We start from the raw sequence: 27,171 nt of genomic DNA, 5'->3' as shown, positions 1-27,171 counted from the left end.
AGCACAACCCTGGTCACAAGGCTGTGCAAGTCTTGTTTACACAAGGAGAATCAGTCAATCTGAGTGTCCTTTAGTGGTCACAGCCTTAGGACACTAACACTATGAGCTCAAAATTGTCTCCTCTGTAGGCGGTTCCTTACACAACCTTATTTACTCAGTTCATCTCTGGGTGTTTGGTGTGTTTTTTATTATGTCTCCCCTCTACTCATACTAGAACAAGTGCACATCCTTTTCAAGAAACTCTCTGCGTCAGTCATTCAGATTCTTAAGCAGCTGTAGTTTTGAATGAAGTATGTGCTTAACTCTCTCTTACAGCCCTTGAATGTGAAGGACTGTGGTTGAACCTGCCAGTTTCAAGAAAAAGCAGCCTTACCTGTCGCATTCCTAGTAGACTCTAGATAAATTGCAAATTGCTGCAGGACATCGTCTGCAGTTCCTCTTCAGTGACATTAGATTGCTCAGCTCTCCCAGTTTCTTCATAAAAGTATCTGAAGTATTAACACAAGTATTAATACTCTCTTTCTCTCCTTAGTGCTCATATTTATGCTTGTATTTGTACATCTACTGTATTGTCTGTCCATAACAATTCACAAGGACATGACAGTTAATCTATAAACACCAGTAAGGGGAATGGCACATTCCTTCTACTGTAGAGGAGCAAGTGTCGCTGTGCTCAGAAGAAATGACTGTTGGGAGTTATGCAAAATCAGAGTGGTAATGGAGGGGAGGAGGAGGGCAGACTTTATGTCTAGAGTTTTCAGGCTGTGTGGAAAGCTACTCAGGTTTCCTGAAGCACAGCCATCTCTTTTTTAGTGCCACAATCTGGCTTGCTGCAAGAACTTTGATTTTTAAACCCTGATTTAGGGCAGGCCCAAACACTATGTGGTACGCAGTCTGTAAAAGAGCAGCTCAAAGATCAGTTTGAATGCTTTTCTAATGCATGGTAATTAACACGGATGTGGAAAACAATGAACAGAGCAGGAGGGTGTGCTTTGCAGGAAACGTGTTTTTCCTTTCCTTGTGGAGGAAATGCGAAGGTACCTAGCGATAAAAGACACAAATATGAAATTAAATAAAAGATTATATCTGTCGCCATTTCAGTTACAGTTTTGCTGTGATGATGTAAAGCTAGTCTGTGTGGGATCAACACCTGAACAATAATATGTAGAGAAAAACTAAGTATAAAGCAAAGGGAGGGAAAACACAAGGACTGAAAGCTACGCTGACTTGAAGACCTGATTTGGAGTACATTTGATTAAACAACAAAAGCTCCTTTTGGTTTCAAACTGTTTGGTCAAAGACTGGCTGCAGTCAGAATCGATGAGTTACTGTCAGTTTCTTACTCAGCTAAGGGCTCTCCAGCTGCAAGGAAACGCTGTGGGCAGAAAAAGCATTAGCAAATATTACAGGTTTTTTTTAACGAGGAGAGGTTTGAATGCAACTTTTTAAAAAATCCCCCGAGGTACTCACCTTTCCAGATCTCTTATGTGACGTTTATTTTACGCCACAGTACTGTGTAGATACAGCCTTCAACCAAGCTGGTCACCATCCCCATCCCAGCTGCTCTCACGCTTTCTTGCAAGCTGCAGCAGCTCGCTGGCTTGGCAAGCTCCTCCTGGTAGCTGCGGGGGATGGTGTGTGTGTGTGACAAAAAATCGTAGGGGAAGCTTTGTTTTTCCTTCAGGCGCTCAGATGTTCATTCAGCCCGAAGTCTTGTGGTGTTTGACCAGGCTGGTCTCCAGCTCCTGGGCACAGCAGCCCGTCGTACGGCGATTTGTAGCGTGGGGACTGTACCTATTCCGGCATTTCCCAGCGGAGACAGCAGCGGTGGAGCTGGGGGAGAGGGAAAGCCTGCCGCTGCTGAGGAGATCCGGATCTGCTTTAAACTGATCAGCAAGGCGGGAACCCTGTCCGTCTGCTGATGTTGTAGGCGTTCTCATGTTTTTCTACGAAGGCGGGCAGAGATGAAGATGTTAACATTAAAATTATATTTTGAATTGCGGTATCTAAAATACTACTTCAGCCTCGGTTGGAGCGAGGCCTGCGCGGTGTGTTCGTGCGTTTCATGTGTGTAAACGTGACCTGCGTTACACAAGTTCACGTACACTTGCTGTCAGCCCACGCAGCCCGGCGCGCGCAGACGGGCAGGGGGCTGTCAGCGGGGGACACCCCTCCGGGCGCAGCCCCAGGCGCCCTCCCGGGACCCGGAGCAGCCATGTCTGGCGCGGGTAAGTGCGCCGGCGGCAGGGGCCCCCGCGGCACCATGGCAACGGCGGCCATGTCGAGCGAGGGCAAGCGGCATGGCCAGCGGCGTCCATGACGGGTGAGGGCGAAATGGCGGCCGGAAAGGGGCGGGCGCCGGCAGAGGGGCGGTGCTGCGTGACGTCCGCTCAGCCACGCACGGGATTGGGCCGGCGGCGGCGACTTCCGGTGGGCCGGAGAAAGGTGGCGGCGGCGGCGGCGGCAGCAGCACCACCACCAGTGAGTGAGGCCTGTACGGGGTCTGTGAGGCGGCCGGGTCGGGAGGTGGGGGTGCGGGAGAGATGGGGGTATCGGAGGCGCTGTACCCCCGCGGAGGAACGAGCGGGCCGAGGGGAGGGTAGGCTCAGTGCCCGGCGGTGCGGGAGGCCCCCCGGTGTGCGTGGGGTCAGTGGCGGGGAGGTGGGGGTCCGCGCCGGGCGGTGGGGGATGGGAGCGCGTCCCCGGGTGTCGGTGGGCGTCGGGGAAGCGGCTCCCTGGGTGTGCCTGGGGAGCCGGCGGCGGCTGGGAGTGGGGAGAGGACTCTCTGGTGCGCGATGCGGAGCTGTACGCCGTGCCTGTGGGCTTTGGGTGGGTGTCCGCGACAGCTTCTTGGGGAGCTCCAAAGGGCTGTGGATTACATGAACAACAAAAAAAAGAGAGTAGAGAGCGTCTGATGTGTGTAGGACGGTGAATGGTGAACTTTGAAAGGGTTCTTGACTAGAGGGGCCGAGAGCATGTGAAAGGGCTCAGGAACGGTTGGTGGGCATGGGTTGTAGATGGATGTCGAAGCATTGGGCCTGGTAAGCCTGCTGTCTGATAGTGGTCAGGGTAGATGGCTTTTGGCCAGTGGTAGGTGTGGGAACCACCAGATGGACACATGTTTTTGTTTCCGTGTAACAGGATTTTAACCATAAGAGGGGGATTAAGACAAGGCTGAGTCCTTGGTAGGGAAGGACAGTCAGTCTTTGATAAGTCAGTGTGCTTGGTTTGAGGAGAGGAGAATGGGAGTAGCCTGAGACTGAGGGCAAGGTTGAGTTCCTAAAGGAACAAGAGGGTCTGTGGTCATGAAAACATGGTGGAGCACGTCTTGGCGTACAGTATGTGAGCAAGTGAGTAGTGGGGAGGGGGGAGCTAGACCTGTGAGGGATGGTGTCAGGAGGCAGTGGAAGAAATATTTTGTCCGTGAAAAAATAACGTGGAAGGCAATAGTCACTGGTAGCTTACTGGACTGATAGGTAGCAGATGTTTTTAGTGGTGGCTGCTCCCCTCACTCCCTCCAATGGTGTAGTCATTCTAGCTAAAATCAATGCACACTGAATTCTGTTGCTAAAAGGAGGAAAACGGTTAAGTGGAAGTTGTCTTGGCTTATTTTTTAACTTTGAGATGTATTTAATAATTATGTTAGGGAACTACAGGCTGGTCAGCTTCACCTCCATTCTGGGAAAGATGATGGAGCAGCTCATTCTAGATGTCATTGTCAAGCAAGTGGAGGAAAAGAAGGCTCTCAGGAGTAGCCAAAATGGATTCACCAAGGGGAAATCTGATAGCTTCCTATGATGGCATGACTGGCTGTGTAGATGAGGGGGGAGCCATGGATGTTGTCTATCTTGACTTCAGCAAGGCTTTCGACACTGTCTCCCATAACATCTTCCTAGGGAAGCTCAGGAAGTGTGGGCTGGATGAGTGGTCAGTGAGGTGGATTGAGAACTGGCTGAATGGCAGAACTCAGAGGGTTGTCATCAGCGGCGCTGAGTCTAGTTGGAGGCTGGTAACAAGTGGTGTCCCCCAGGGGTCAGTGCTGGGCCCAGTCTTGTTCAACTTCTTCATCAACGACCTGGATGAAGAGTTAGAATGTACCCTCAGCAAGTTTGCTGATGACACAAAACTGGGAGGAGTGGTGGATACACCAGAAGGCTGTGCTGCCATTCAGCGTGACCTGGACAGGCTGGAAAGTTGGGCAGAGAGGAACCTGATGAAGTTCAACAAGGGCAAGTGCAGGGTCCTGCACCTGGGGAGGAACAACCCCGTGCATCAGTACAGGCTTGGGCCTGACCTGCTGGAGAGCGGCTCTGTGGAGAGGAGCCTGGGTGTCCTGGTGGATGACAGGTTAACCATGAGCCAGCAGTGTGCCCTGGCTGCCAAGAAGGCCAATGGCATCCTGGGATGCATTAAGAAGAGTGTGGCCGGTAGGTCGAGGGAGGTTCTCCTTCCCCTCTACACTGCCCTATTGAGGCCTCATCTGGAGTACTCTGTCCAGTTCTGGGCTCCACAGTTCAAGAAAGATGAGGAGCTACTGGAGAGAGTCCAGCGGAGGGCTACGAGGATGATGAGGGGACTGGAGTATCTCTCCTATGAGGAGAGGCTGAGGGAGCTGGGCTTGTTCAGCCTGAAGAAGAGAAGGCTGTGAGGGGACCTAATAAATGCTTACAAATATCTGAAGGGTGGGTGTCAGGAAGATGGGGCCAAGCTCTTTTCAGTAGTGCCCAACGACAGGACAAGGGGCAATGGGCACAAACTGAAGCAGAGGAAGTTCCCTCTGAACATGAGGAAGAACTTCCTCATTCTGAGGGTGATGGAGCAGTGGAACAGGCTGCCCAGGGAGGTTGTGGAGTCTCCTTCTCTGGAGATATTCAAGACCCGCCTGGACGCGGTCCTGTGCAGCCTACTCTGGGTAACCCTGCTTCGGCAGGGGAGTTGGACAAGATGACCCACAGAGGTCCCTTTCAACCCCTACCATTCTGGGATTCTGTAAAGGCAGGTTGCAGAAACACTATGTGCTGTTTCAAAAACTCATTTAGAAATAATCTTTGTATTATTTTACATATGGTGAAGGGCAATGCCAGGCTAAAATGTGTGTTAAATGACAAGATTTGGCAATGATTCTTGATCTTAAAAATACATTGCCCTTTTTACTTTCAGTAGAACTGGTCAAGTAAAGCAAACAGGTAAGAATTGTCAGGTTCAGTTTGTAACCCTTAGTTCGACTGTAAATGCCATAATAAATTTAAATGAAACTGAGGCTGAGTTCAGTTGGCTGAGGGGGGACCTTATTGCTCTCCAGAACTACCTGAAAGGAGGTTGCAGTGAGGTGGGTGTTGGCCTCTTCTCCCAGGTAACTAGCGATAGAACAAGAGGCAATGGCCTCAAGTTGTTTCAGGGGAGGTTTAAATTAGATATTAGGAAAAATTCTTTACTGAAAGAGTGGTCAGGCATTGGAACAGGCTGCCCAGGGCGGATGATTGGATTTGATGATCTTAGAAGTCTTTTCCAACCTTTGATTATATGAAACAATACAAATCTTACTTGTATGGTCTGCGTTTCATTTGCTCCCAGGTTTCATTTAGTTTAGCGGTAGAGAGAGATCTGTGGATTGAGTTGGTACAGCATCACTGAATATGGGAGAAAAATGCTGCATATGTCTAATGAAGATCTAATTGGTTTCGTTTTCCATCACTAGCTGCTATATTTGTTTTGGAAACCCTTTAAGGAGATATTTGTTGTTTTACTAAATCATATTTTAGGGAGCTGTATGAAATACTGTTCACACATAATAAAAAACTGGTTTAATGCCAGGATAGGTTGCCTAGAGGCATTGCTAAATTTCTGTCTCTGGAGATACTCAAAAGCTGAGTGGACAAGGCCCTTGGCAGCCTGTGCGGGCTTTATTCAGGACCACTGAGTAGGTGATCTCTAGAGATCCCTTCCACCCTCAGCTATTCTGTGATTCTGTAACTAGCAGTCCAGAGCTTTTCATATTGCATTAACTTGGGGATGAGTACTCTTCAAACATGTCTATGTCTCTTCTGATACACGGGAAAACTCTTCAAATGGGTCTTTACAAAACTTGGCTCAGAGTCGCTGTTCAGTTCCACAGGATTTTTAAGATCTGTATGTGAACTTTTACAGGGCTCATTTCCAAGGTGTTGTTGCCCTCAGCTTTAACTGGCTTTGAATGATGATATAAGATGACCAGTTTGGTTGGTGTGAACTGGTGCCACATACACAGTCTCAGTTGCTTGTTAAAGTGTAATCCCAATCATTTTTGTTAATACAGAGAGAGAGCAAAAAGCAGAGACTGAACCTACATGAAGATTTTTTTTCCAAAGAGCGCGATACGGTACAGTGCTTCTGTTTCAACACTGCAGAGCAGTGGATTTTTTTCCCACTAACTTGCTGTTTGCAGTGCTGGTCCTAGTGGTGTCTTTTAAGATGTAATATTTGACCAAAGTTTTCCAAAACCTTTTGAGTTATACAGTCGGTACTGCATTGGATATCTCGTTACGATAATGTATCACTGTGTTCAAAACCCTAAATGGAGTTTATTGGGTGGGTGGGTGTTTAGTGTTTGTTTTTTTTAATAGCATTCTTTAATGTTCAGGAATAACGTAGAGAAGGTGGCAGTCTATATGCTTCTGCCACCATGTCTGGAATTGGCAATAAACGGACAGCTGGAGAGCCTGGCCCTTCTGCACCTCCAGAGAAGAAGGCAGGGGTTGAAGATTCAGGGACCACTGTGGAGACCATTAAGCTTGGTGGCGTTTCTTCAACGGTATGTCTTCGTTGTACAGCCCCCACTCAGCCTCTTGTTTTTTTTTTTTAATCTGGAAACATAAATATCTGTCTGCCTTCTGTGTGAGCCCAGTGATCTGGCTTGTGTGAAATGAGCCCTGACTTGTGCTTCTGCACAGGAGGAGATGGACATCCGGACCCTACAGACCAAGAACCGGAAACTAGCGGAGATGCTGGACCAGCGGCAAGCCATTGAAGATGAGCTACGGGAGCACATTGAGAAGCTGGAACGTCGGCAGGCCACTGATGATGCCTCTTTGCTGATTATCAATCGGTACTGGAATCAGGTTAGTAACACACTTCGTGATTTTATATACGCTGTTCTCTTGTCTCTTCTTCTGTTTCCATGCACTCCTTTTATTCACATCCATTCTTTGTCTTGCTTTGCCTGTCCCATTGTTCAGTTTGATGAAAATATCCGCATCATCCTTAAGCACTTCGACCTGGACCAGGGTCTTGGAGACCTCTTGTCTGAAAGAAAAGCACTGGTTGTACCGGAGCCTGAACCAGACTCAGACAGTAATCAGGAGCGCAAAGATGAGAGGGAACGAGGTGAGACACCTGGCTGGGGACAGTGGAAAAGATAGATTTCAGCTGTCGACGATGTTGATGTCCCTTTCTAAAGGGCGCCAGAAGCTCTCTGATTGTAAAGACTAGTGATATGTTCCCTGCCAGAATGCATTTACTTTTTGCACCTCATTCTGTTTCCAGGTGAAGGACTGGAGCCGGCATTCTCCTTCCTAGCCACTCTAGCAAGCAGCACTAGTGAGGAGATAGAATCTCAGCTGCAGGAACGTGTAGAGTCCTCCCGCCGTGCTGTTGCCCAGATCGTGACAATGTATGACAAGCTGCAGGAGAAAGTGGACGTGCTGTCCCACAAGCTGAACAGTGGAGGTATGACCAAGGTGCCTGACACTCAAGGATCCTCATCTACCCCCAGCTTAGACATGATTCCGCTTTCTAAGCATTAAGGGCTAGTCCTTCTCGTGCTCATTTGCTTTCCGAAATAAATTGGCTTAGCTTTCCAAACTCAACAACTAAAATAAATACTCTAATAAAGACTCAACTCTAATAAAGACTAGTACTACATGACAGAAATGTGTTATAACTGCCTCTAAATTTGAATACTGAGAACTCTGCCCAGTGTGCTAGGCTAAGGAAAGGCTTGTTTATGCCTGTAGTGTGGTTGTGCACCTAAAAAGTTGCAGATTACAGTTGAACCTTCATGCTTACAAGTGAAGAAGTGGAATCAGTATTGCAAACTGATATTGGACTGCTTCTCACCTGCACTTTAATAAAAGGTGTAGGAATAACCAGCTTCTCATTTTCCTCTGAGTTTTGAGCAAAAATGGTAGCCATCTAGTGTCTTGGTTTGTCTAGTGTAGCTGTCAGTTTTGAACACAAAGCAGAGCTCTGCAGAAGAAAGCTGAGCCACTAGCTTTTTGCTGTAATTGTCATCTGGTATATTAGCTGAAGCCACCTGTTGTGGCAGGTTTACACATGAATTTGACCTGCCTTATGGTGTCACTGGGTTACAAGGACATGTTCTGTGTTGCTGATACTGAGTGATCTCTGACATTAGCAGATGGTAACTGACATTTGGGAATGTGTAGTATATTAAAATGCAGAGCCTTTTGCTTAGTGAATGCAAGTCAAAGTCCTGTATGGCTGGAGATTGGACCCTTGGGAACAACATGCTGGAGAGATGTAGTAAGCAGAGGTTAAAACTAGAATTTTCTTTTCTGTTTTCTTTTTTTCTCTGCTGTTTAGGAATTAAAAAGAGTTTTCCTTGATTTCTGTTAATATCCCTTTCTTTATGCATCTTTCAGATATTTCAGTGATGGAAGAAGCAGTCCTGGAGCTTAATAGCTACCTCTCACATGAAAATGGACGTCTGCAAGAGCTGGCTGATGTTCTTCAGGAGAAGCACCGAATCATGTCTCAGGAGGTATAAAAAGGAAAGAGAAAGAAATCTGCTTTGGGGGTCCTGCTTAGAATAATTTGTGGTTGCGATAGTTTGGAAAGGAGGTTAATGCCTTGGAGACGGACAGGAGCAACAAGGTTTGAAAGTTGCTTGCTGAACAAAGGTTGTGGAAAGGGGTTGTTGTGGTGGACAACTCTACATACATTTTCTCTGTAATTCATGTTGATTTGCTTATAACATCACTGAGTGAAAGAGTATAACGAGACCAGTGAGTTGAAGGAATTTAATTTTAAAAGAAAGCAGAGCAGGGGAAGTGGTAAGGTGATGTTATGGTCGTTGTGTAAAAATCTGAGATACTTGACGTGACATCCCTGTCATTTTAAATTCCTTGGTCTCTTGGTCATGTATGAAAGTGTAATGACATTAGTTACAAGATGATCCCAGTCATCAAGGGATTCGCATTATTGGTAGTATTTGTTTTGGAGGTTTCAGTTCCTTCAATATCTGTTTATGTTAAAGCTGGCTTTGCTTGATAATAGACCACCAAGCGTTTCAGTGGTCTGTAGAGTAGGTGAACATGTGAGTTGAAAAGATTTAAAAAAAAAAAAGTGCCTTGGAATAACCTGAGGTGGCTGCCTCTGTACTCTGCCAGATATACCAAGTTCTTGCTCCTTTTCCATTTTCAGTTTTGTCTTATTTTCATTACTCTGTTGGGATTCAGCCAGTGTAAAATTCAGGACAGTTCATTCGAGTAGTCTGTCACCACAGCAAAGGAGGAGTGGAAAGCACATGAATCTGGGATATGATGAAAAAGAGAAAAATTAATATTGAGCAGTCTCAGAAAATGTTGGTTCTATTCAATATGCTGTCTGAAACACTTTTTTGACTGCAGTTTTCCAAGCTGCAAGAGAGAGTGGAGACAGCAGAATCTCGGGTGTCTGTTCTGGAGACTATGATTGATGACCTTCAGTGGGATATTGACAAGATACGTAAGAGGGAACAGAGGCTGAACCGGCACTTAGCAGATGTTCTGGAACGGGTAAGCACCAACCTCTTTGTCAGGAAACCAGACAAATGGGCGTAGTTTTGAGATGTGTGACATCATCTTATGGTACTTTGCTGTGAAAAGTGAGAATCTGCAGTGTACCATCTTTGGTCTTGAGTATGCTGTATCAGTAGTCTTGTCATTTAATGGCGTGTTGATGAAATCTGTTGCCGTTTTTGTAGGTAAATTCCAAAGGCTACAAGGTCTATGGAGCTGGAAGCAGCCTCTATGGGGGCACGATCACCATTAATGCCCGCAAGGTAATGTCAGGGGCTTGGCTGTGGGCAAAGGGAAGAATAAAGTCAAGGAGAGGTGGTGCGTAGGGCTGTAAATTGGAACAGAATTTAGATACCTCCTTTGATACAAATCTGGGTGACTCTGGGCAAGTCATTTTGACTGTGTACGAGTTTCCTACTTACGAAGCAGACCTAATCGAAGTAGACTGTGTCTCACTTGGTCATGTTACCTGACCATGAAGTCTGTAATTTCTGTTCCCATATAAATGTTACTGAATGTATCTACTGAGGGTACTGATTAGCAGTAGGATTTACAAGCAGTTTATCCCCAACAGTTTGAGGAGATGAATGCAGAGCTGGAAGAGAATAAAGAGCTTGCTGGGAATCGCCTTAGTGAGTTGGAGGAACTACGCCAGGATCTTGAGGAAGTAACAACACAGAATGAAAAACTCAAGGTGAGACATCTGTACCTGTTTGAGGATGAAGGTGTTCTGTGTGGTTGGTTGCTCTCTGTCTTGCTGTACTATGTCTCCAGAAAACCTCATTAATACAGCTCTGTTCCTGTGCTTGCTCTTTAGCTGGGTTGTATTTTGTACAAGGTACAATTTGGCAAGTTTGTGTGACTCTTGCAGTTCAGTGCATTACCGACACCATGTGGTCATCGTTGGAAATTGTAGTGGTTTCTTGTTTCTTGTTTTCCATTCTGATCTATTCAGTACTTTTTAAGAATGTCTTGCTAAAACTAATTTTGCGTCTTTTACAAGTATCGACCCCTCTTCCACCTTCCCCCCACCCCATGCAAGTGGAGCCAGAGAACTGAAAAAAATCAGGGAAATTGTGCAGGAGAGCTAGGCTCTTGAAAGAGTCAATTAGCTCAGTCTTTCCTGGTGTGGTAGAATGGATAGATAGGAAACAACGTATGAGTTTCTTATGTCTCGAAGGTGGTGACACAAAAAGCTGTGACTCTGTAGGACATAAGTATATGATATAGAGAATAATCTAAATGTTACCTTAGTGATAAATGATCTATTACGCTGTTATAAGAAACATCTGAGCTGATAACGTGAATTGGAGATGAGATTCCGGAACTGTCGTGAGGCATCTCTAAATTCTGTTTATCCACATGAGTTTGTTGTAAGAGAAACACCATTTGGATTACAAATTTGTTTTTTTCTCAATTAGTTTTAAGCTGTATGTATGTATATACTTGTCTGTTTCACTGCTGGTAGGCAGAATAATTTCCCAACTTTTTTGTTAAGGAAAATTGAGATTCTGTGCTTCTGATTTCTCTCATTTCTCTTCCTTGCAGTCATTATGTCTCTTTCTGGTAGAATGCTAACATAATGCCTACCTGCACATGTATTTTCTCGTTTTCTGTCATACATTTCTGTGTGTGCATCTGTATTGATTTAGGTGACTACAGTTTTACAGCAAATCCACTGAAAGGGTATATTGTGTTTTCCAAGCTCGTATCTTTGAGAGAAACTATTGTGGAACCTGAGAATCAAAAACTTCTGTGATGTGACTATGCAAAGCAAACAGCATAGTGTATACAGAGAAGACACAGACTTGTTAATGAAGCACATCACTTGCATCTACTTCACAACAATGCTATTAAAGTTCTCTTTGTGTCTTTGCTTGTAGCAGCTTGATTCACTGTTCTCCGACCTTGCAAAATAGATGCTGAAGACGAGATAATTTTTGTTTTTGTGGCATTTTCTTGTGTCCTGACTAGGTTGAGCTGCGACGAGCAGTGGAAGAGGCTGTGAAGGAGACCCCAGAATATCGCTGCATGCAGTCCCAATTTTCTGTTTTGTATAATGAGAGTCTCCAGCTGAAGGCACATCTTGATGAGGCGCGCACTCTGCTTCATGGTACCCGCACCACACACCAGCGCCAGGTGGAACTAATTGAGGTAGCAGCTCTGCTCCATCAGAGTAGGAAACATTGCCATCCCATTAACCATCACTACTCAGTCTGGGTGGCTCTGGGAATTTTCAGGAAATTTATGTTCTTGGCAGTAATTCACCTGTTCTGTTACCTCATGTTGATGAGGTGAGAGATACTCCAGGGTCACAGCACCAAGTTCTGTCCCCTTCTTTCTCCTCAGAGGGATGAGGTCAGTCTTCACAAGAAACTACGCACAGAGGTAATTCAGCTAGAGGACACCCTGGCACAAGTCCGCAAAGAATATGAGATGTTGAGGATAGAGTTTGAGCAGACACTTGCTGCCAATGAACAAGCAGGTATGGAGTTTTTCTGCTGTGTTTAAAAACAAACAACACGACCCCCACTCCAGTGCCCATTAGAGGCTACATTATGCTAAAACACCTGGTTTAGTTCTTTGCCTGTTATTGTTAAATACTTACTCTGACAGGTCTCTATCTGAAAAAACAAAGCTCTTCACGTGTTTTACAGGAGGACAGTTTTGTGTTATCTGACTTCCTTTTAGGTGCTGCAAAATACATACGTTTTGCTAATAATTTGGTTTGTGACAGAGTATTTTGTGTTATTAAAAATTACTTGTGGAGAGATTCATTTACAGATCTGTAAAAAACCCAGTAATTTTCAAATTTCATCAGAGGAAATAAAGAAGGTATTTCTAAAGTAGCATTTAAATCATAGAGGCTTTTTATAGCATGACACATTTCCCTTGGGAATGTGTGGGAAAAGTAATGTTAAGGGGAAATTAGGACTGGGAATTTGCAAGGACTTATGGTTGCATGTACAGCTGACTTTTTTTCTGCAAATGTGTTGCGTTGCTCTGTTCTGTGGCAGAATGATAACAGTCTTCATTTGGTTCTGTGTCATTGCCATTTAGTTTGTTCTCCATCTCTGTGAAAGTCCTCGCAGAAGGTCAGCAAAAGTGTAGTTTGTTACAGTTGTGTTTCTGTTTTTGTAGGCCCAATTAATCGGGAGATGCGTCATCTCATCAGCAGCCTCCAAAATCACAACCACCAGCTGAAGGGAGAGGTGTTAAGATACAAGCGCAAACTGAGAGAGGCCCAATCTGACTTGAGCAAGGTATCAGAGCAGAAAGTGCTTAGGAGAAGGAATGTGGTCACCTTTGCCTGTAATATCCTTCTTTCTGATCTGGCATGCAGGATGCAATGTCATTTGCTCTGCACTCTACTGCTTCCACTTACCAAATGACTGGTCTTCTTTTGTAGCTGTATAGTGTTCCATGAAAAGTGGTAGCAGTTGTGCAGGGGGCATGCAAGTATGTATCTGGGAAGACCAGGGGAGGGGGATAAGGTAGATTTCTGGCTAAGAGCTTAATGGTTTAGTTTCTTCTCTGTCTTCTTTCTTGCTATTCCACAACAGATCCGCTCTCGCAGTGGTAGTACCCTTTTACAGTCCCAGTCCAGCACTGAAGACACAAAGGAGGAACCTCCAGAAATAAAGCAGGAACCTGATGATCCTTCTGCTCAAGTGTCTGTCCCCAAGGCTGCTTCTGAGGATGTTAATGAAATGAAGGCCAGGCGAGATGAAGAGGAACGGGAGCGAGAGAGACGGGAGAGGGAGAGAGAACGAGAGAAAGAGAAAGAGAAGGAGAGAGAGCGAGAGAAAGAGAAGGAAAAGGAACGAGAGCGGGAAAAGCAGAAGCAGAAGGAATCTGAGAAGGAGAGAGAGTCCAAAGAGAAGGAGAAGGGGAAACATGAAGATGGAAGAAAGAAGGAGGCTGAAGTGATCAAGCAGTTGAAGGCTGAGCTCAAGTAAGAGTTGTTGTCCCTCACTTTTCTGCGAGTAGTGCCCGAACTGGGGTCCTTGTGTGAGATGACTTGTAGCTCGCTCTTACTTTATCAGCTTCACTGAAGTAAGAGGTTTCTGGCACCCTCTGTGTGTGATTTGGACGATGTAGTAACATTTCTCCTACAACAGCCTAAAGCATGAATTACCAGACCAGGTACTTTGTAGTGTGGGTTAAGTAATCTTTGTTTGTTGCTATCATAACAGTTGCATAAAGCTTTACAGGTTAGCATTTTACTAGTAAAGGGCACAGTAGTCTTCCCTATCTTGGATCAGTACCAAAGCAGAGATGGGTAGTTTGTTGCTTACTATTGGGGTACATTTCCTCCCCACCCCGCTTCTTTTGGCTTTGCAACCCATATGTGCCTGAACATGTTTCTTTCCAGCCTGTACTCCTTGGCTATTTTACATTACGAGGCTAAGATGAGCCAAGGAAGACTCCATATGCATGCCGTGTGGGAGATGGAGAGAATATTGCTCTGACTCTCGTGCTGGGTATGTAACAACTTAGCTTTTCTGCTGTGTTCTCACAGTTATCTATCTCACTGTGTTCAGAAAGGCCCAGGAGAGCCAGAAGGAGATGAAGCTGTTGCTAGATATGTACCGCTCTGCTCCCAAAGAGCAGAGAGACAAAGTGCAGCTGATGGCGGCTGAGAAGAAGGCAAAAGCTGAGGTAAATTACATTTCTCTTCTTTTTTTCTTTTTAGCATGTTACTTAGAATGTATTTGCAGATACTCTGCACATGAACTGTGTTGTTTTTGTCTTCAAAACTGGAGATTGTACCTATTCTCATCTTTGTTATTTAGAAGAGAGACTGGAATGTTCTGGAGATGAACAGATGAGGGAAATTTTGTGGTGTCCTCCTTTGGGAAGGGATGATCCCTTTCCCCAGGCTGAGGGACATGGCTACTGCTTTCTCAGTTGGAGATTCAACCAACAGTGCAGCTGAGCACATGTCCCAGACACATAAAATATTTAATAAGAAGGTAGGAGAAGTTAGGACAGGCTGTGGTGATCATACGCAGGGCTGAGCCAGACAAGTGTGTACTGACTGCCCTCATTTTACATGTGGCCTACGCCTTTGTCTAACCCCAGTTTTTTCATCCTTGTTCTCCCTTCCGCTGTATGTCCCTCCTGGGTCTGTACGGTTCTATTGATTCCCACAGCCCTCCCAGTCCAGGATCCACCCCTGGCTTATAGTCTTATCAGCTGCAAAGTCCAAGTTGATTTTGCTGAAAGTGTGCCTGTAGTTTCTTGGTAGCCTATCAACTATTGTGACTGGGGAGGTTTGTTTCTTGTCGTTAACTCCATGTTTGTTTTGTCAAGTCTGTGTCTCTGTATATTTTGTTTCTTGTTTTCTCCTTCCCCTTCCCCCTGCTCTCCCCCTTAGTTTCCCAATTGACAGGGTCCTCAGTCTTGCTGGAATAAATGTTCTCACACACCCTCATCAGTTAGTGTGACTGACCAGGTTTGGTGCTCATTACTGCCTCCCTTATGATTTGTCTATCAGGTTTGTGTCTCTGTATGTTTTGTTGATGGGTTCCTCCTTTTCTTATTATCCGTTTTGTCTTGAAAAAGGTCCTTGACCAAACTCCCTTAAAGGACCACATGCTCTGTGTCCACATACCCTTGCATATATGACTGCAAGAGACTGATGTTCCTACTCTGATAAAAGATGCTATGGAAATTTCAAAGGTTTTGAAATCAAGATCTTAAGCTTACGGCACATCTGAATGGTCCGTCTACCAGTAATGCATTGCCTGTCAAGATGAAATGGGTTTTCTTTTCCCATGCTTTGAATGCAGTTTCTGATTTCAGATAATTGTGGGGAAGACAGGCTCTTAGCAATGTTCTGGTCACATTCTTGTGTTTAGTGTCATTTCTGTTTTGTCCTTGATGTAGCTGGAAGAACTGAGGCAGAGGGTGAAAGAATTGGAAGACAAGGAGAAAAAAGAGAGTAAAAAGATGGCTGATGAGGATGCTCTCCGCAAGATCCGAGCAGTGGAGGAACAAATTGAGTATTTACAGAAGAAACTAGCCATGGCCAAACAGGTGAGAAGTTTCTGACAAGCTCTGTCTTGGCTGGAGCACCTGGGAAGGTACTGCCTTCAGGTTACAGCTAGGAAGATTACCTGAGAGAAGGAATTTCTGTCTCTGTGCCAGAGATGTGAGTTCTGTCCCTGTTTATTGAAGGGGAAAAAACCCAACCAGCCAAAAAATGCAACAACAAACAAAAAACTCTTGCAACACCAGGGTGTCACTAAGCTTGGCAGGGGTGGTGGGGAATGTTTAATTTTTCATGGCCTGGGTGAAGAGCATAGAGGAGAGATGGCTGGATCAGCCTCTGGGGGAGGAGGCTACAGTTTCTTTTTAAAACTATTATGTGCACAGTTAATATAATTGTGCATGGTACCATGACGTACCTTCTTCCACAAAAAAGGGCTTGATCTAATGATAAGAGAGCAGGACCACCTCAGGGGAGAGGCAAGCCAGTGACTTGACATGTACTTTTTTAGAATTCAGATTCTTTTCCTTATAGTACAGAACTGTACTGTCTTGTTTTTTTACTCCTTTGATGTTGAAGTGGCCTATGTGAGTTTAAGGGACTTAGCAACCTATTGGTTAGAAGTTGTTGTCCACATGTAGAATTCTTGGCCTAGTGTATCTGACAGCTATTCAGCTAGCTCCCTGAAGCTGGGAGGCATTTCTGCCCAGCTCTGGCAATGACTGTGCCACAGCTGATTTTTGCCAGTCTCTGAATGCTTGTGGAGATGGCTCTCTCTTTTCTACGCATTCTAATTCACATCTCTGCTGTGGTGCAGGCTTCCAGGGAGCACTTTTTTCTGGTTGCTGGGAAGATACCCTTCTCTGATACTGAGACATCTTTCTTCATCTGTGCTAGGTTTGGTGTCTCTGGGTAAAATGCTCAGGGTCATTGTAGGGGGTACAGGAGACAGTTTTGTGACAGCCTGTGATTCCTTTGCAGGAGGAGGAGGCCCTGCTGTCGGAAATGGATGTCACAGGCCAAGCCTTTGAAGACATGCAGGAGCAGAACATCCGCCTGATGCAGCAGCTGCGGGAGAAGGATGATGCCAACTTCAAGCTGATGTCAGAACGCATCAAGTCCAACCAGATCCACAAGTTGCTGAAAGAGGAGAAGGAGGAGCTGGCAGACCAAGTTTTGACACTGAAGACACAGGTAACCTGGGAGAAGGAGAGAGGATGGTGGAACTGATAGGAAGGTGGAGGTGTTAGGTTAACTCTGGTAGGCAGCTTATTTCCACATGGCCGCTTGGTTGCTTCCCCGCAGCGAGATAGGAGAGAGAATCAGAAGGGAAAAACTGAGAAAACCGGTGGGTTGAGATATATAAAGACAGTTCAGTAGTTAAAGGACAGCTGTACACACAAGGAAAGCAAAACAAGGAATTCCTTCACTACTTCCTATGGCAGGCAGGTGTTCAGCCATTTCCAGGAAAGCAGGGCTCCATCATGTGTAACAGTTACTTGGGAAGACAAACGCCATAACTGTGAACATCCTCCCTCTTCCTCATTTCCACCAGCTTTTATTGCTGAGCACAATGTAATACGGTATGGAATATCCCTTTGGTCAGTTTGGGTCAGCTGTCCCAGCTGTGTCCCATCCTAGCTGCTTGTGCAGCCTCAGTCTATTCGCTGGCAGGCAGCATGAGGCAGAGAAGGTCGTGATGCTGTGTAAGTACTGTTCAGCAATGTCTTAAAACAGTAGTGTGCTTTGATCGCACATCCAAAATACAGCACCATATGAGCTACTATGAAAAGAATCAACTGTATCCCTGACAAAATCAGTACAAGATGGAATGTTCCGCTAATCAACCTCGGTATGCTGCATCAGACTTCAAAGGGACCTGTCTTAGTAAGAAACCAAGACTGCTGTATAGAATGTCCTACAGGTTCATTGTTATAGAGAGCAGGAGGGAGAAGGGAAGTGGGAAGTCACTTTGCAGTGGTAATGGTACTTCTATGTATATATTCTGCCATCCTTGGAACCAAAGTGGAACTGTTCAATGCCTTGCAGCAATTCTCTAAGCCACTTATTCTCTTAAGTGTTCACCAGAGAGGTCTGGATACAGCTCTTAGACTGCTAGTGTGTCTGTGTTCAGGGAGAAAAAGACAAGCTGATGATATACTCCTTGGTGATGGGGAGGCAGAGATAGTTTTAGCATGCAGCTTTCATGACAGCTCTGGAGACCTGCAGAATGTGCATTTCAGTCCTTCTGTACCTCCTCTCTCCAAGGTGGATGCCCAGCTGCAGGTTGTACGTAAGCTGGAGGAGAAGGAACACTTACTGCAAAGCAGTATTGGAACAGGCGAGAAGGAACTAGGTCTCCGAACACAGGCCCTGGAAATGAACAAACGCAAGGTGAGTGATTGCTTGATTTCCTCTTGGATTGTAAGACGGAGTTGTTGTCTTGTGGGAAGCATTGAAAGCTCCTAGCTCTCATTGGTGTTATGGAACCTGATATCCCCTGGTTTTGGAGCAGTGTACCAGAAGGCTGAGGATCCCTAAAGAAAGTTGTAGACTGATGTTTCCTTTGATAGGGAGAAGCAGGTCATAGGTGTTTCTTGAAAGTCTAATTAGGAAGCTGAAGTAAGGTGCCTTTAAAGGGCAACCTATTGTGAAAGAAGAAGCAGCAGCTAGATGACGTTAACTAGGGTCAAAGCTTTCATAGGAAAGGTGGGATAAGTAAAAGGAAAAGTGTGGCTGGGGAATGTTAAGACCTTTAACAAATGTTTAAGAGCAATAAAGTAGGTCTGTTACGAGTAAGTAAGACTACGTCTCATGGTTGATGGTGGCTTTGTTGCTAAATCTTCAGTAGAAATGCAAGAATTACATTAAAGCAGGCAGAAAGGAAAGCAGAAATATCACTGTGAAGACGAGATAGTGGGGGAATTCAGCACAATCACTTGTGCTTAATAGCACAGTCTGTTGTATTGAGGGAACTTGGCTAATAGATTAATTGGTGCAGGGACAGTTACAGAGTGACAAGAGAACTGGTGAAGAGTGAAAATTATTAAAAAATAAACACTTATCTTGCACTTCTGTCTAGCTCAGCTGCAGAACTGCCTCTAAACAATTCGTTAGAGAAAACGTAGAAGGTGGAAGGCTGAAATTATAAGTGACTGCATTGCAGTGTGACAGGAGTTGGCTCTACTGAAGAGCAGTATTGAAGATAAATGATTAGAACCTGTTAATAATAAGGTATTTTGCTGTTGAAGTAATGCTTAGGGAGTAATTCCAGTTATTCCATTTGGAAGTACCAAAATTAGATTGAAAAAATAGATCTCCAGCAGCTTAAGTAGAATTCTGTGAACAGTCTAGAAATCACTAGAGGTCTTTTTTCATGTTTGGTATTTCTATACTGGTTTTCTTTTTGAGGCCATGGATGCAGCCCAGCTTGCGGATGATCTGAAAGCCCAGCTGGAGCTGGCTCAGAAGAAGTTACATGACTTCCAGGATGAGATTGTGGAAAACAGAGTAACTAGAGAGAAGGAGATGTTCAACTTCAAAAGGGCTGAGGTATGTACCTCATGCACGATCCTTCAGTATCTGTCTTGCTGTGCATTGAGCTTGGAGTGGGTTCCAATCACGTTGCTTTTTTGGGGGTCCAGTTCCACTTTGATTTCAGCTTCATCAGGTCTTGGCTCTTTCAGGTTTTGTCCACTCATAACTGACAATACATGTGACACCAGATGATAATGTAATCTGCCGTAAATCTGTTGGACTGTCAGGGATGAAAGTATGGGCAGAGTGATTTAGCCAGGTGCACTGTTGGCCAGGTGCTAGTTCTTTTTGGTCCCTGAAGAAGCTGTGACAGAGAATAGACTGCTCACTTACTTGGTCTCTCTTTTTTTTTCTTTTTTTTTTTTTTTTTTTTTTTATGCAGGAGGATATTTCTAGGTTACGCAGGAAGCTGGAGACCACTAAGAAGCCTGACATGGTTCCCAACTGTGATGAGATATTGATGGAAGAAATCAAGGATTACAAGGTGAGTAGCTGTCTCTGTCAACTTTCCTCTTTGACTCTGCTTACGTCAAAAGGCTGTGTTTGCAGTATTTGACATCTCTTGTCTGTACATTGTAGACCTATCTTGCATTAAAGAAACCACCTTCTCCTTATGAGGAATGGAAGGACCTTCACGTTCAGTCATCTTTTAACATGCCTAGTGCAATGCAGTGGGCCCTTACTATAATGTTTCTGTCTTGCAGGCCCGCCTGACCTGCCCATGCTGTAACATGCGCAAAAAGGATGCTGTGCTCACAAAGTGCTTTCATGTCTTCTGTTTTGAGTGTGTGAAAACACGCTATGACACCCGGCAGCGTAAGTGCCCCAAGTGCAATGCTGCCTTTGGTGCCAATGACTTCCATAGGATCTACATCGGTTGATTCTTTCCACTGGAGTGATGGAACGTTGCTGCTTACGCTGACCACCCAGCCTCCCTCACTTTCTGTGATTGTCATGTTCAGGGCAGTCAGTGCTGCTGTCAGCTGATCTACGGTCTCTTCTGGGAAGTGTGGTTAGGGTATGGAAAGAAACAGATTCTGGATCTGGGTTCCTTGTCCCTTTTCTTTTATTCTTGCCCTCAGTTTTTGTGGATTATTTGTGCCTGAGAGGACATTGCTCATCCATCACTTTCACACTGCCAGGTTGAGAACATCTAACTGAAGTCCTGCCTTGATGGGATGGAAGCTGTCTGCGGTGCAGCAGAGATAAAGGAGGCCTTTATTTGTGAAGGTTGCTTTCGATGTTAATTATTAAATCCCATCAAGGTATGGCAGTGTTTCTAATAGTGAATAGTTTCCCAGTTAAAGGGCCAAATAATGAGTGAACAGGTACATCTGTAGACTTCAGTGGAGCTACTCCTTAGACATGTATCTTCCTGAGTCAGGGCAAGAATCCGTGAAGGCTGGTGCACTAGTAAACATCCTCCCTACCCCCAAAAGCAAATGCACATCTTGGTATCCAGAAGAGGAGAAGTATGGAGAGTTGGAGAATCTTTGACAATAGCGTTCCACTGATGAACCCTGGTTTATGTGGACATCTTCCCCTAGGAGGAGGCATTGCTGTCATTGTCCTTAGCTTCCAGACAAGAATTTTTAGGGGTTACTTCGTTGCAACTTTGCCACAAAGATTCCTCTTGTAATGCACAAAATCCAGTAAAAGCTGTTGTCCAGGTTATTTTTGTGTTTTTCTTGCCTCTGGTAGTATATATATGTGCTTATGTCCTTTGTCCAGTTACTGGAAACATTTTTTACGTGCTTTTATGCTTCTGTTCCTGTTTTAATAAAATGGTTAACTAAAATAACCTTTATCGTTTTGGCTTTATCTTCACTAACTTACTCCTGACACAACAGAAGGGCCCAGATGCTGGATTATTTATCTGGTCATTTTGTCATGGCTGCTGGGAAAGGACATGGCATAGCTTATAGTCTCTATGTGCCCTGTAGTGTAAGGCTGTGTTGGAAGTCTGCTCCTAAAATCAAAACACAAAGTCACTTATTTACAACATTCCTGCATCGGACTTCCTCTAAAATTTTCTTGGAAGGTGCAACTGGCAGAAGTTTGTCCCATCTGTGTCACTTCCCTGAATCATAAAATCTGTATTACCTTCCTGTATTCATTGTAGGATCATTGTAGCAAATAATAGAAACAATAGTGAAGTGAAAGCACTTAATCACAGACTGTCTTATACTGTGCATTATTTTTATCTTTCTGAACACATTCAGAAAATATGAATTAAATGTTGTAAATTATTATGAGTCCTGAAAGTGAGAAAGAACACGACCTTATCTTTCCAAGGGGAAGCTGGGATCCTAGAAGTTTGTAGTATGGCTGAAGTTCTGTTACAGTGTGTGTGGAAGAAATGAAAGCATAACCCTTCCTGCTTTCATTGGAAGTTGCTCCCTGAATTACAGTTGGTGACGCCAAGCTGGAGAAAGAATGGTGTGTTAGGAATATAAATGCTGACAGTAGATTCTGTGGTAGAAATGCTTGCTCATCAAAACCAGGACCTGGATCACCAGCAAGCATTGTCTGGATTTTCAAACAGCCTTGCTGTAACAGCAGACTTCATTTTACAGCTGTGAACAACAATCTGAATTAAACAGCCCTTGTAGAGGAGCAAAGCCCCTCTACCCTTTCCCAGTCATTAAGTCACATCATCTTTCTACTGAAAATCAAGCTTGAAACTTTTGTGTGTATACTGGCAGTGTCTGGTCATGGTAGGAAACAAACATTTGAAACAGTCTGGCTTTGTTTCACAAGTGAGGTTTGGAAACTCCTGTTTTTCCTCACCAAGAAAAAAGTATTTCTTACATTAAAATATGTTTTAGTTTAAGCTCAGGAAGTCCTTGAAGCTCATTTGGGAACTGACTCAATTTCCCTCTGTGCATACAATTCAAACGCTGAGGCAGTGAAAATGTTAGATGTTCTGTTTTGACTGGCTGGAATGAGTGGAAACAATCAAAAGTTTAAGATGAGAAATATTTTGAGGTGATAGAAGGGAAGGGGTGAACAGGTATTCGTTATCAAAATCTGTCTAAATTCATATATATAAAAACAAAAGTGGTTTTGCAAGAGTTCAGCTTAAATCTTTGTGCTTAATCAGTAGGATTTTGAAAGAGCATTGTTGATCACAAAGCAGCCTGTAAACGTGACAGTTGTGTATCATGGGCAGAATAAATTAATGTGCAATGATGAAGTGAAGGGTAGGGGTGGGATTTTTTTGGGTAGGGTTTTGGGGAGTATGTTTGTTTGTTTGTTTTTTAAATCCAAAATCACAGATGGGTCAGACTGAAATAAAGCTACAAAGTCTGGAAATTTTAATTTTTTTTTCCTTCTTTCTACCCATCTTGTACAGCGTGTAAGAATATCAGGTCTAGCCTAGGCCAGTTGATGTCCATGACCCCGTGTCACCTGTGTTCTCGTTTGATCCAGAACCCATCTGTTCTTCAAATCTGGCAGCCGAAGTTACTTTCTTCTTGCAGTAAGTGAAATTGGAAAAGTGTCTGAGCTGACGGCTGTTCTGTAAATCTCCTGCCCTCCTCCTCTATAAGCTAGTCCTAAGCATAGTGTGGTACTTCCAGTCTACTAGCTGTGACCTGCTGGTAAGCAATGACCTCTTTTTGCTTTCTCCCCTGCGGGCTTTGCTTCCTTACATGATGCTAGATGTGTCCAGAGCTCTGTGGAATCCAGACAGGATGAAATCCTTCAGGGATTGTAAGTTCCTCCCATCGTCTGAGGAGGGAGGAGTTAAATGTGAGGCCCAACAGTACGGACAGGCCAGAACAATCTGCAGTCTCCAGTGCATCTTCATGTCACAGCCAGCCTTCCCCCTGGTTATGCAGTCTGCAGACATTGACATGTGTGTGATACACCCAATCCCATAGAAAGCTACGGCAGTATTTTTTTCTGTCTCCTATGGGATCAGACTGGAGCAATAGCTGCATAAGAAAATAACATGTCAAAACATGTCTGTTACGTAACAATAACTTGGATCTTCTCCCAGAAGGCTTCTAGTTGGTGCTGCAGTAATTTGAAGCAATCCCTATTCTGCATTTGACATGAGAGTAGCGCCTAAGGCACCCACCAGAAACACAGATTTTTGCTTAATGTTAATTACTAGGTGTTCGACATTTGTTTCACTTAAACTTTTGTTTTTGAATGAAGAGTGATTGAGTGGATTGGAACTTTGTACTGAAACACATTTTTGTTTAAGCTATCATTAGCATTTTCAATTCTACTTTTTAAAAAAAAATTTCTGGGCTCATGCTTGTAGAGATAAGGACATAACAAACTGTTGATAAATGCACTGATAAAATTGAGCTGAAATATTTCTTAGTGTTTGTCTCATAATAATGAAAAGAGTCGTGTTCATCTGTTCTAACCAAATTATGTTTGAGGTTGTATGGTACTGGATGTTGCAAATAAAAAGCTCTTTCTAAAAACCTGAGTATCTAAATGAGGGAAGAAGGATAAGGGAAGGCAACAAAAGCCACGGAAATGACTTGCTGCTACTCGTCTAGCTGGTCAGGAGCAAGGGAAGAAGGGACACCCCAGGTCTTTCAGACCTACCTGATGTGTCAGGCTCTGGATCCCACTTTCCAGTTTTATGTCCCAATTACTCTTTCCTGTGTTACTGACGGTACTGAAAGAAGCAGACACACTTGCTGCCCAAAAGCAGAGGCCAAGGACTGAACAGGGAATAGAATATGAACTCCTCTTGATAAGGCTAATTATTAGTCTAGGTATCGCTGCTATCAGCTTTTAGTGGTCTATGCAGAGCTTTTAATTTGCAAGTGTTTTTTAAAGGTTAAAGGTGCAAAAAGGTACAATGCGTTTTTCAAACCCCAAAATACAGTTTCAGATCTGCCTATAGCCTTTAAACCATGCCTGGTGAGAACATCATCCCTGGCAACATTCACATGGGTGTCTGGAGATACAGGAAGGTAAAAATGACTTTGGTGACATATCTGGGAGACCAGTGTGAATTCTGACAGTGTTACAAACATTCTTTTTCTCTGTAATACAGGATGTATTGGGAAGTGTTTAAAAATTCACAGAAATCCTATTTAAATAACACAGTCAGTTGGGTTGATGCAGTATTTATTCAGATGCTGAACAGCTTACCCTTCCTTTCCCTCTACTCATCATCCAGGTGGGAGAGCTCCACTTAGTACATTGCCTGTGAAACCACAACTCTTAATTCTCCTTCACAGCGAGCCCTGGTCCATAGGGATGCTTTGGTGACTCCGTTTGACTTTGGTGGGAGCTTGGAGCCAGAATAAATCATGGACCAGAGCCCCTTTATGTCACCTTGGCTGTGAGAAAGAACCTTATTTTCAGCCGAAGAAAAGAAAATATTAAGGGAGTAGTTTCACATTGATAAACACTGATTTGCAGTACTGCCGTCCCTCCCTTCCCCTTATACTTGCTCAGTGCCACCATGAACCCATCCCCTCATATCTGCTGGTGCAGCTTTTTGCACGGCTTCTCTCTGGGTGGGAGTGGAAGCCAAACTGGAGTGGAAGAGGTGGTGGTTTGGTTTTTGCCAAGTTATTTTTAAGCTGAGTGAGTTCCTTTATCACAGTCACAGAGCAGCCACATCTGCATTTGTGCTGACAGAGCTGAGGGAATGGTGTGTACTGGGACTGCCACCAAGAATTTGTCTTGTGAAGCCACAGCCTGTGCCACAAGGGAAGGGATTGCCAACACAGAACTAGCACCTGGCATGACGAGGCAACTATACGGAGCCTTAGCATGAACAGAGACTAGACCCATAGATACCACAACAAAAACATACCAACAAGGGACATGCTTCCAATGAGCAGTTTAAATTTCCTCCTTTGTTTTTTTTTTCTTTTTTTGAATTAATGCACAGAAAGGGCTAAAAAAGTGGGAACCTCACTGTACTGTCAAGAGGAGGAACCAGGAACTCTTGCTGTTTGGGTGCTCGTTTCTCCAGTCTCTTGCGAATGGCTGATGTTTGCCAGGAGAATGAGAAACTTGTTATGAAAGGAGGAGGACTCAGGAGGGTGGCAGTGGCTGTGGGCTGCTGCAATTCTGCTCTCATGAAGAGCATACTGCCTGCTTTATTTTCTCACCTCCTTCTGGCATTACAAAAGTGTGGTACAAATTTTACAGAGGAAGGGGAGAAAGGAAGAAAAGGGGAAAGGGCCCAGGCATGCTGGCCTAGCGCTCTGCAGTCCTGTTTGTCCTCTGATACTCTTCCAGCTCCGATTTCCTGTCCATGGCGAGTTGCAGCTCCTGCTTGATGATTTCGATCTGCTTCTCCAGCTCCTTAAGCTCTTGCATCACTGAGGTCCTAGCAATACTGCGGGACTCCGCTTTCCCGTTGGTTGTTAAAGAAGCTGGAGTGTCTCTCCTCACCTGTGGCAGGGGGATGTCTTGGTGCGGTTGGATCGTTACCTCATTTTGCCCTTCATCAGTGCAGATATATTTTTTCCTGTGACAGTTGCCCAGACTGGCTGTATTCCACACAGCATGCTGGCTGTTCCCTACATGGGACCTGAACAGAGATGTGAAAGTTAATAGGAAATTAGAGCCTGCTTTTCTGTGTATGCAACCCTCCCCTGTGAGCCATCCTACTGGAAGAGTATGATGCTCCTTTTATGAATTACATAGAAATATTATTCCTTTATCCTTGGAATTCTTTTTCTTGAGAAGTACAAATTATGAATGCAAACGGCCAAATTTTTCTGATTAAACTATACGAGGGACTAGAATAGAATCCTAAAATTCATCTTCCCCAAAATTTTGTTACTCATGAAATTACAGTCCTCTCAAGTCCAGCTCAGGAAAATGTGAGTGCTCCTCCAAAGCCTTCTGAAAGCTTTTGTGGTTGCAATGTCCTAAGTTCGTCAGTGTTAGTCCTTTGCGTGTTAGTACTCTGTGCTAGCCCGGGCATTTGCTCCCACGAGGAGGAAACGGGCTGCCTAAAGCTGGTTTGGAGAGACAAAGGGGAAAGTGTGCCCTTTGGACCTGAAGTCTTGTTGAATAGCTGCTTGCACTTCGGGAGTGGCCATGATCCTGTGGTGTATCCACACCTTGCAGTGTACAGCCATGAGCTTCCTGACAGAATAAAGAGAATTTGGAGTTTTTGTGTTGGGGGAGAAATTCCCATTTGGAACTTTTTCAAATGCTTCAGTGTCTTCCTTTGGAAAAGTCTTTCCAAAATACTTTCATTCCATGGAATCATTTCCATCTTTCTTGGGTACTTCACTCCACAGCCCTTTTGAATTGGAGCATTTCTCAAGGTTTCTTCCTGAATAGAGAAGCACCCTGTGGCCTCTGCTCTCCAGCTGGAGAACATACATAGGAACATAAGGAATCTGTTGTGGGAAAGGAGCTTGGCTTTCCTACCTGATTTACCTTTTGGACAGATCTGTGTGCATTCATTTTATAAACTAAGGTTGACACTCTGAAATAGTTGCTCTTCAGACTGCTCCATCATAGAGGTTTTCTGTGGGTATCCTTGGACAAAATACCTGTTAGTGTGAGCTACCAGTCAGCAGGTTAGGGAACAGGATTAACCTTTCAGGATTGGGCTTGCTGAAAACAGTTGATTTAAGGAGGAAAGTGGCTTCAAAAAGATGGGATGGCAGAGAGGGAAGAGGGGAGGCTTCAGGCAGGAGGGGCAGCCCCAGCCTAGGTGATACTCTGGAGGGCTCAGGGAACCCCAGGGAACAGGTATATAGGGTTGTTTATCTTTGTGTAGATCAGCAATTTTCTCATATTTCAAAATAAAAGAAAGGAAGATTCTCAAGTCTTGTGCTAAACTGGATGTGTGTTTTGTGATGCAATTATGTTAATCCCCTGAAGAGATGAAAACAAACAAGTACCACTTAA

General features: G+C 44.5%; 3 protein-coding genes across 5 annotated transcripts in view; 1 reads left to right on the top strand and 2 right to left on the bottom strand.

The window, feature by feature from the left end:
• PGAP4 (post-GPI attachment to proteins GalNAc transferase 4) overlaps positions 1 to 1,872 on the bottom strand; it is a 32,558-nt gene extending 30,686 nt beyond the window's left edge. Inside the window, exons 1-2 of the mRNA XM_075446932.1 lie at positions 1,471 to 1,872; positions 374 to 488 (exon numbers count right to left, since the gene is read on the bottom strand). The gene's annotated coding sequence lies outside the window, so the exon portion shown is untranslated. The remainder of the gene's footprint in view (positions 1 to 373; positions 489 to 1,470) is intronic.
• A 529-nt stretch (positions 1,873 to 2,401) lies between these two features.
• Positions 2,402 to 21,109, top strand: RNF20 (ring finger protein 20). 2 transcript variants are annotated; one of them, XM_075446928.1, is made up of 20 exons: positions 2,402 to 2,481; positions 6,620 to 6,790; positions 6,930 to 7,097; positions 7,215 to 7,362; positions 7,522 to 7,704; positions 8,640 to 8,758; positions 9,627 to 9,773; positions 9,962 to 10,039; positions 10,351 to 10,470; positions 11,751 to 11,930; positions 12,126 to 12,261; positions 12,918 to 13,039; positions 13,340 to 13,731; positions 14,321 to 14,438; positions 15,669 to 15,818; positions 16,753 to 16,965; positions 18,040 to 18,165; positions 19,183 to 19,323; positions 19,691 to 19,792; positions 20,013 to 21,109. In XM_075446928.1, the coding sequence occupies exons 2-20, from the start codon at positions 6,662 to 6,664 to the stop codon at positions 20,187 to 20,189; spliced, it is 2,949 nt and encodes a 982-aa protein (XP_075303043.1). In that variant the 5' UTR covers positions 2,402 to 2,481; positions 6,620 to 6,661; the 3' UTR covers positions 20,190 to 21,109. The 2 variants fall into 2 exon arrangements, with proteins under 2 accessions (XP_075303043.1, XP_075303044.1); XM_075446929.1 differs by lacking the exon at positions 2,402 to 2,481 and adding an exon at positions 2,581 to 2,599.
• Positions 21,110 to 23,952: 2,843 nt separating this feature from the next.
• Positions 23,953 to 27,171, bottom strand: part of GRIN3A (glutamate ionotropic receptor NMDA type subunit 3A) — a 77,029-nt gene continuing 73,810 nt past the window's right edge. Inside the window, exon 9 of one of the 2 annotated variants that reach the window (XM_075411354.1) lies at positions 23,953 to 25,831. In XM_075411354.1, the coding sequence (XP_075267469.1) occupies positions 25,495 to 25,831 (337 nt within the window). In that variant the 3' untranslated portion in view covers positions 23,953 to 25,494. The remainder of the gene's footprint in view (positions 25,832 to 27,171) is intronic. The other variant, XM_075411355.1, reaches the window with a different exon arrangement.

The sequence above is a fragment of the Opisthocomus hoazin genome, chromosome Z (genome assembly GCF_030867145.1).
Source record: "Opisthocomus hoazin isolate bOpiHoa1 chromosome Z, bOpiHoa1.hap1, whole genome shotgun sequence".
Taxonomy (NCBI): Eukaryota; Metazoa; Chordata; class Aves; order Opisthocomiformes; family Opisthocomidae; genus Opisthocomus; species Opisthocomus hoazin.
The sequence above is the reverse complement of the archived record's forward strand: the minus strand, read 5'-3'. Positions and strand labels throughout refer to the sequence as shown.

Coding starts and splice junctions, on each gene's coding strand:
- RNF20 (XM_075446928.1), top strand. CDS start 6,662: ATGTCTGGAATTGGCAATAAACGGACAGCTGGAGAGCCTGGCCCTTCT. Junction 7,705..8,639: donor CCACAAGCTGAACAGTGGAG/GTATGACCAAGG, acceptor TGCATCTTTCAG/ATATTTCAGTGATGGAAGAA. Junction 11,931..12,125: donor GCCAGGTGGAACTAATTGAG/GTAGCAGCTCTG, acceptor CTTTCTCCTCAG/AGGGATGAGGTCAGTCTTCA.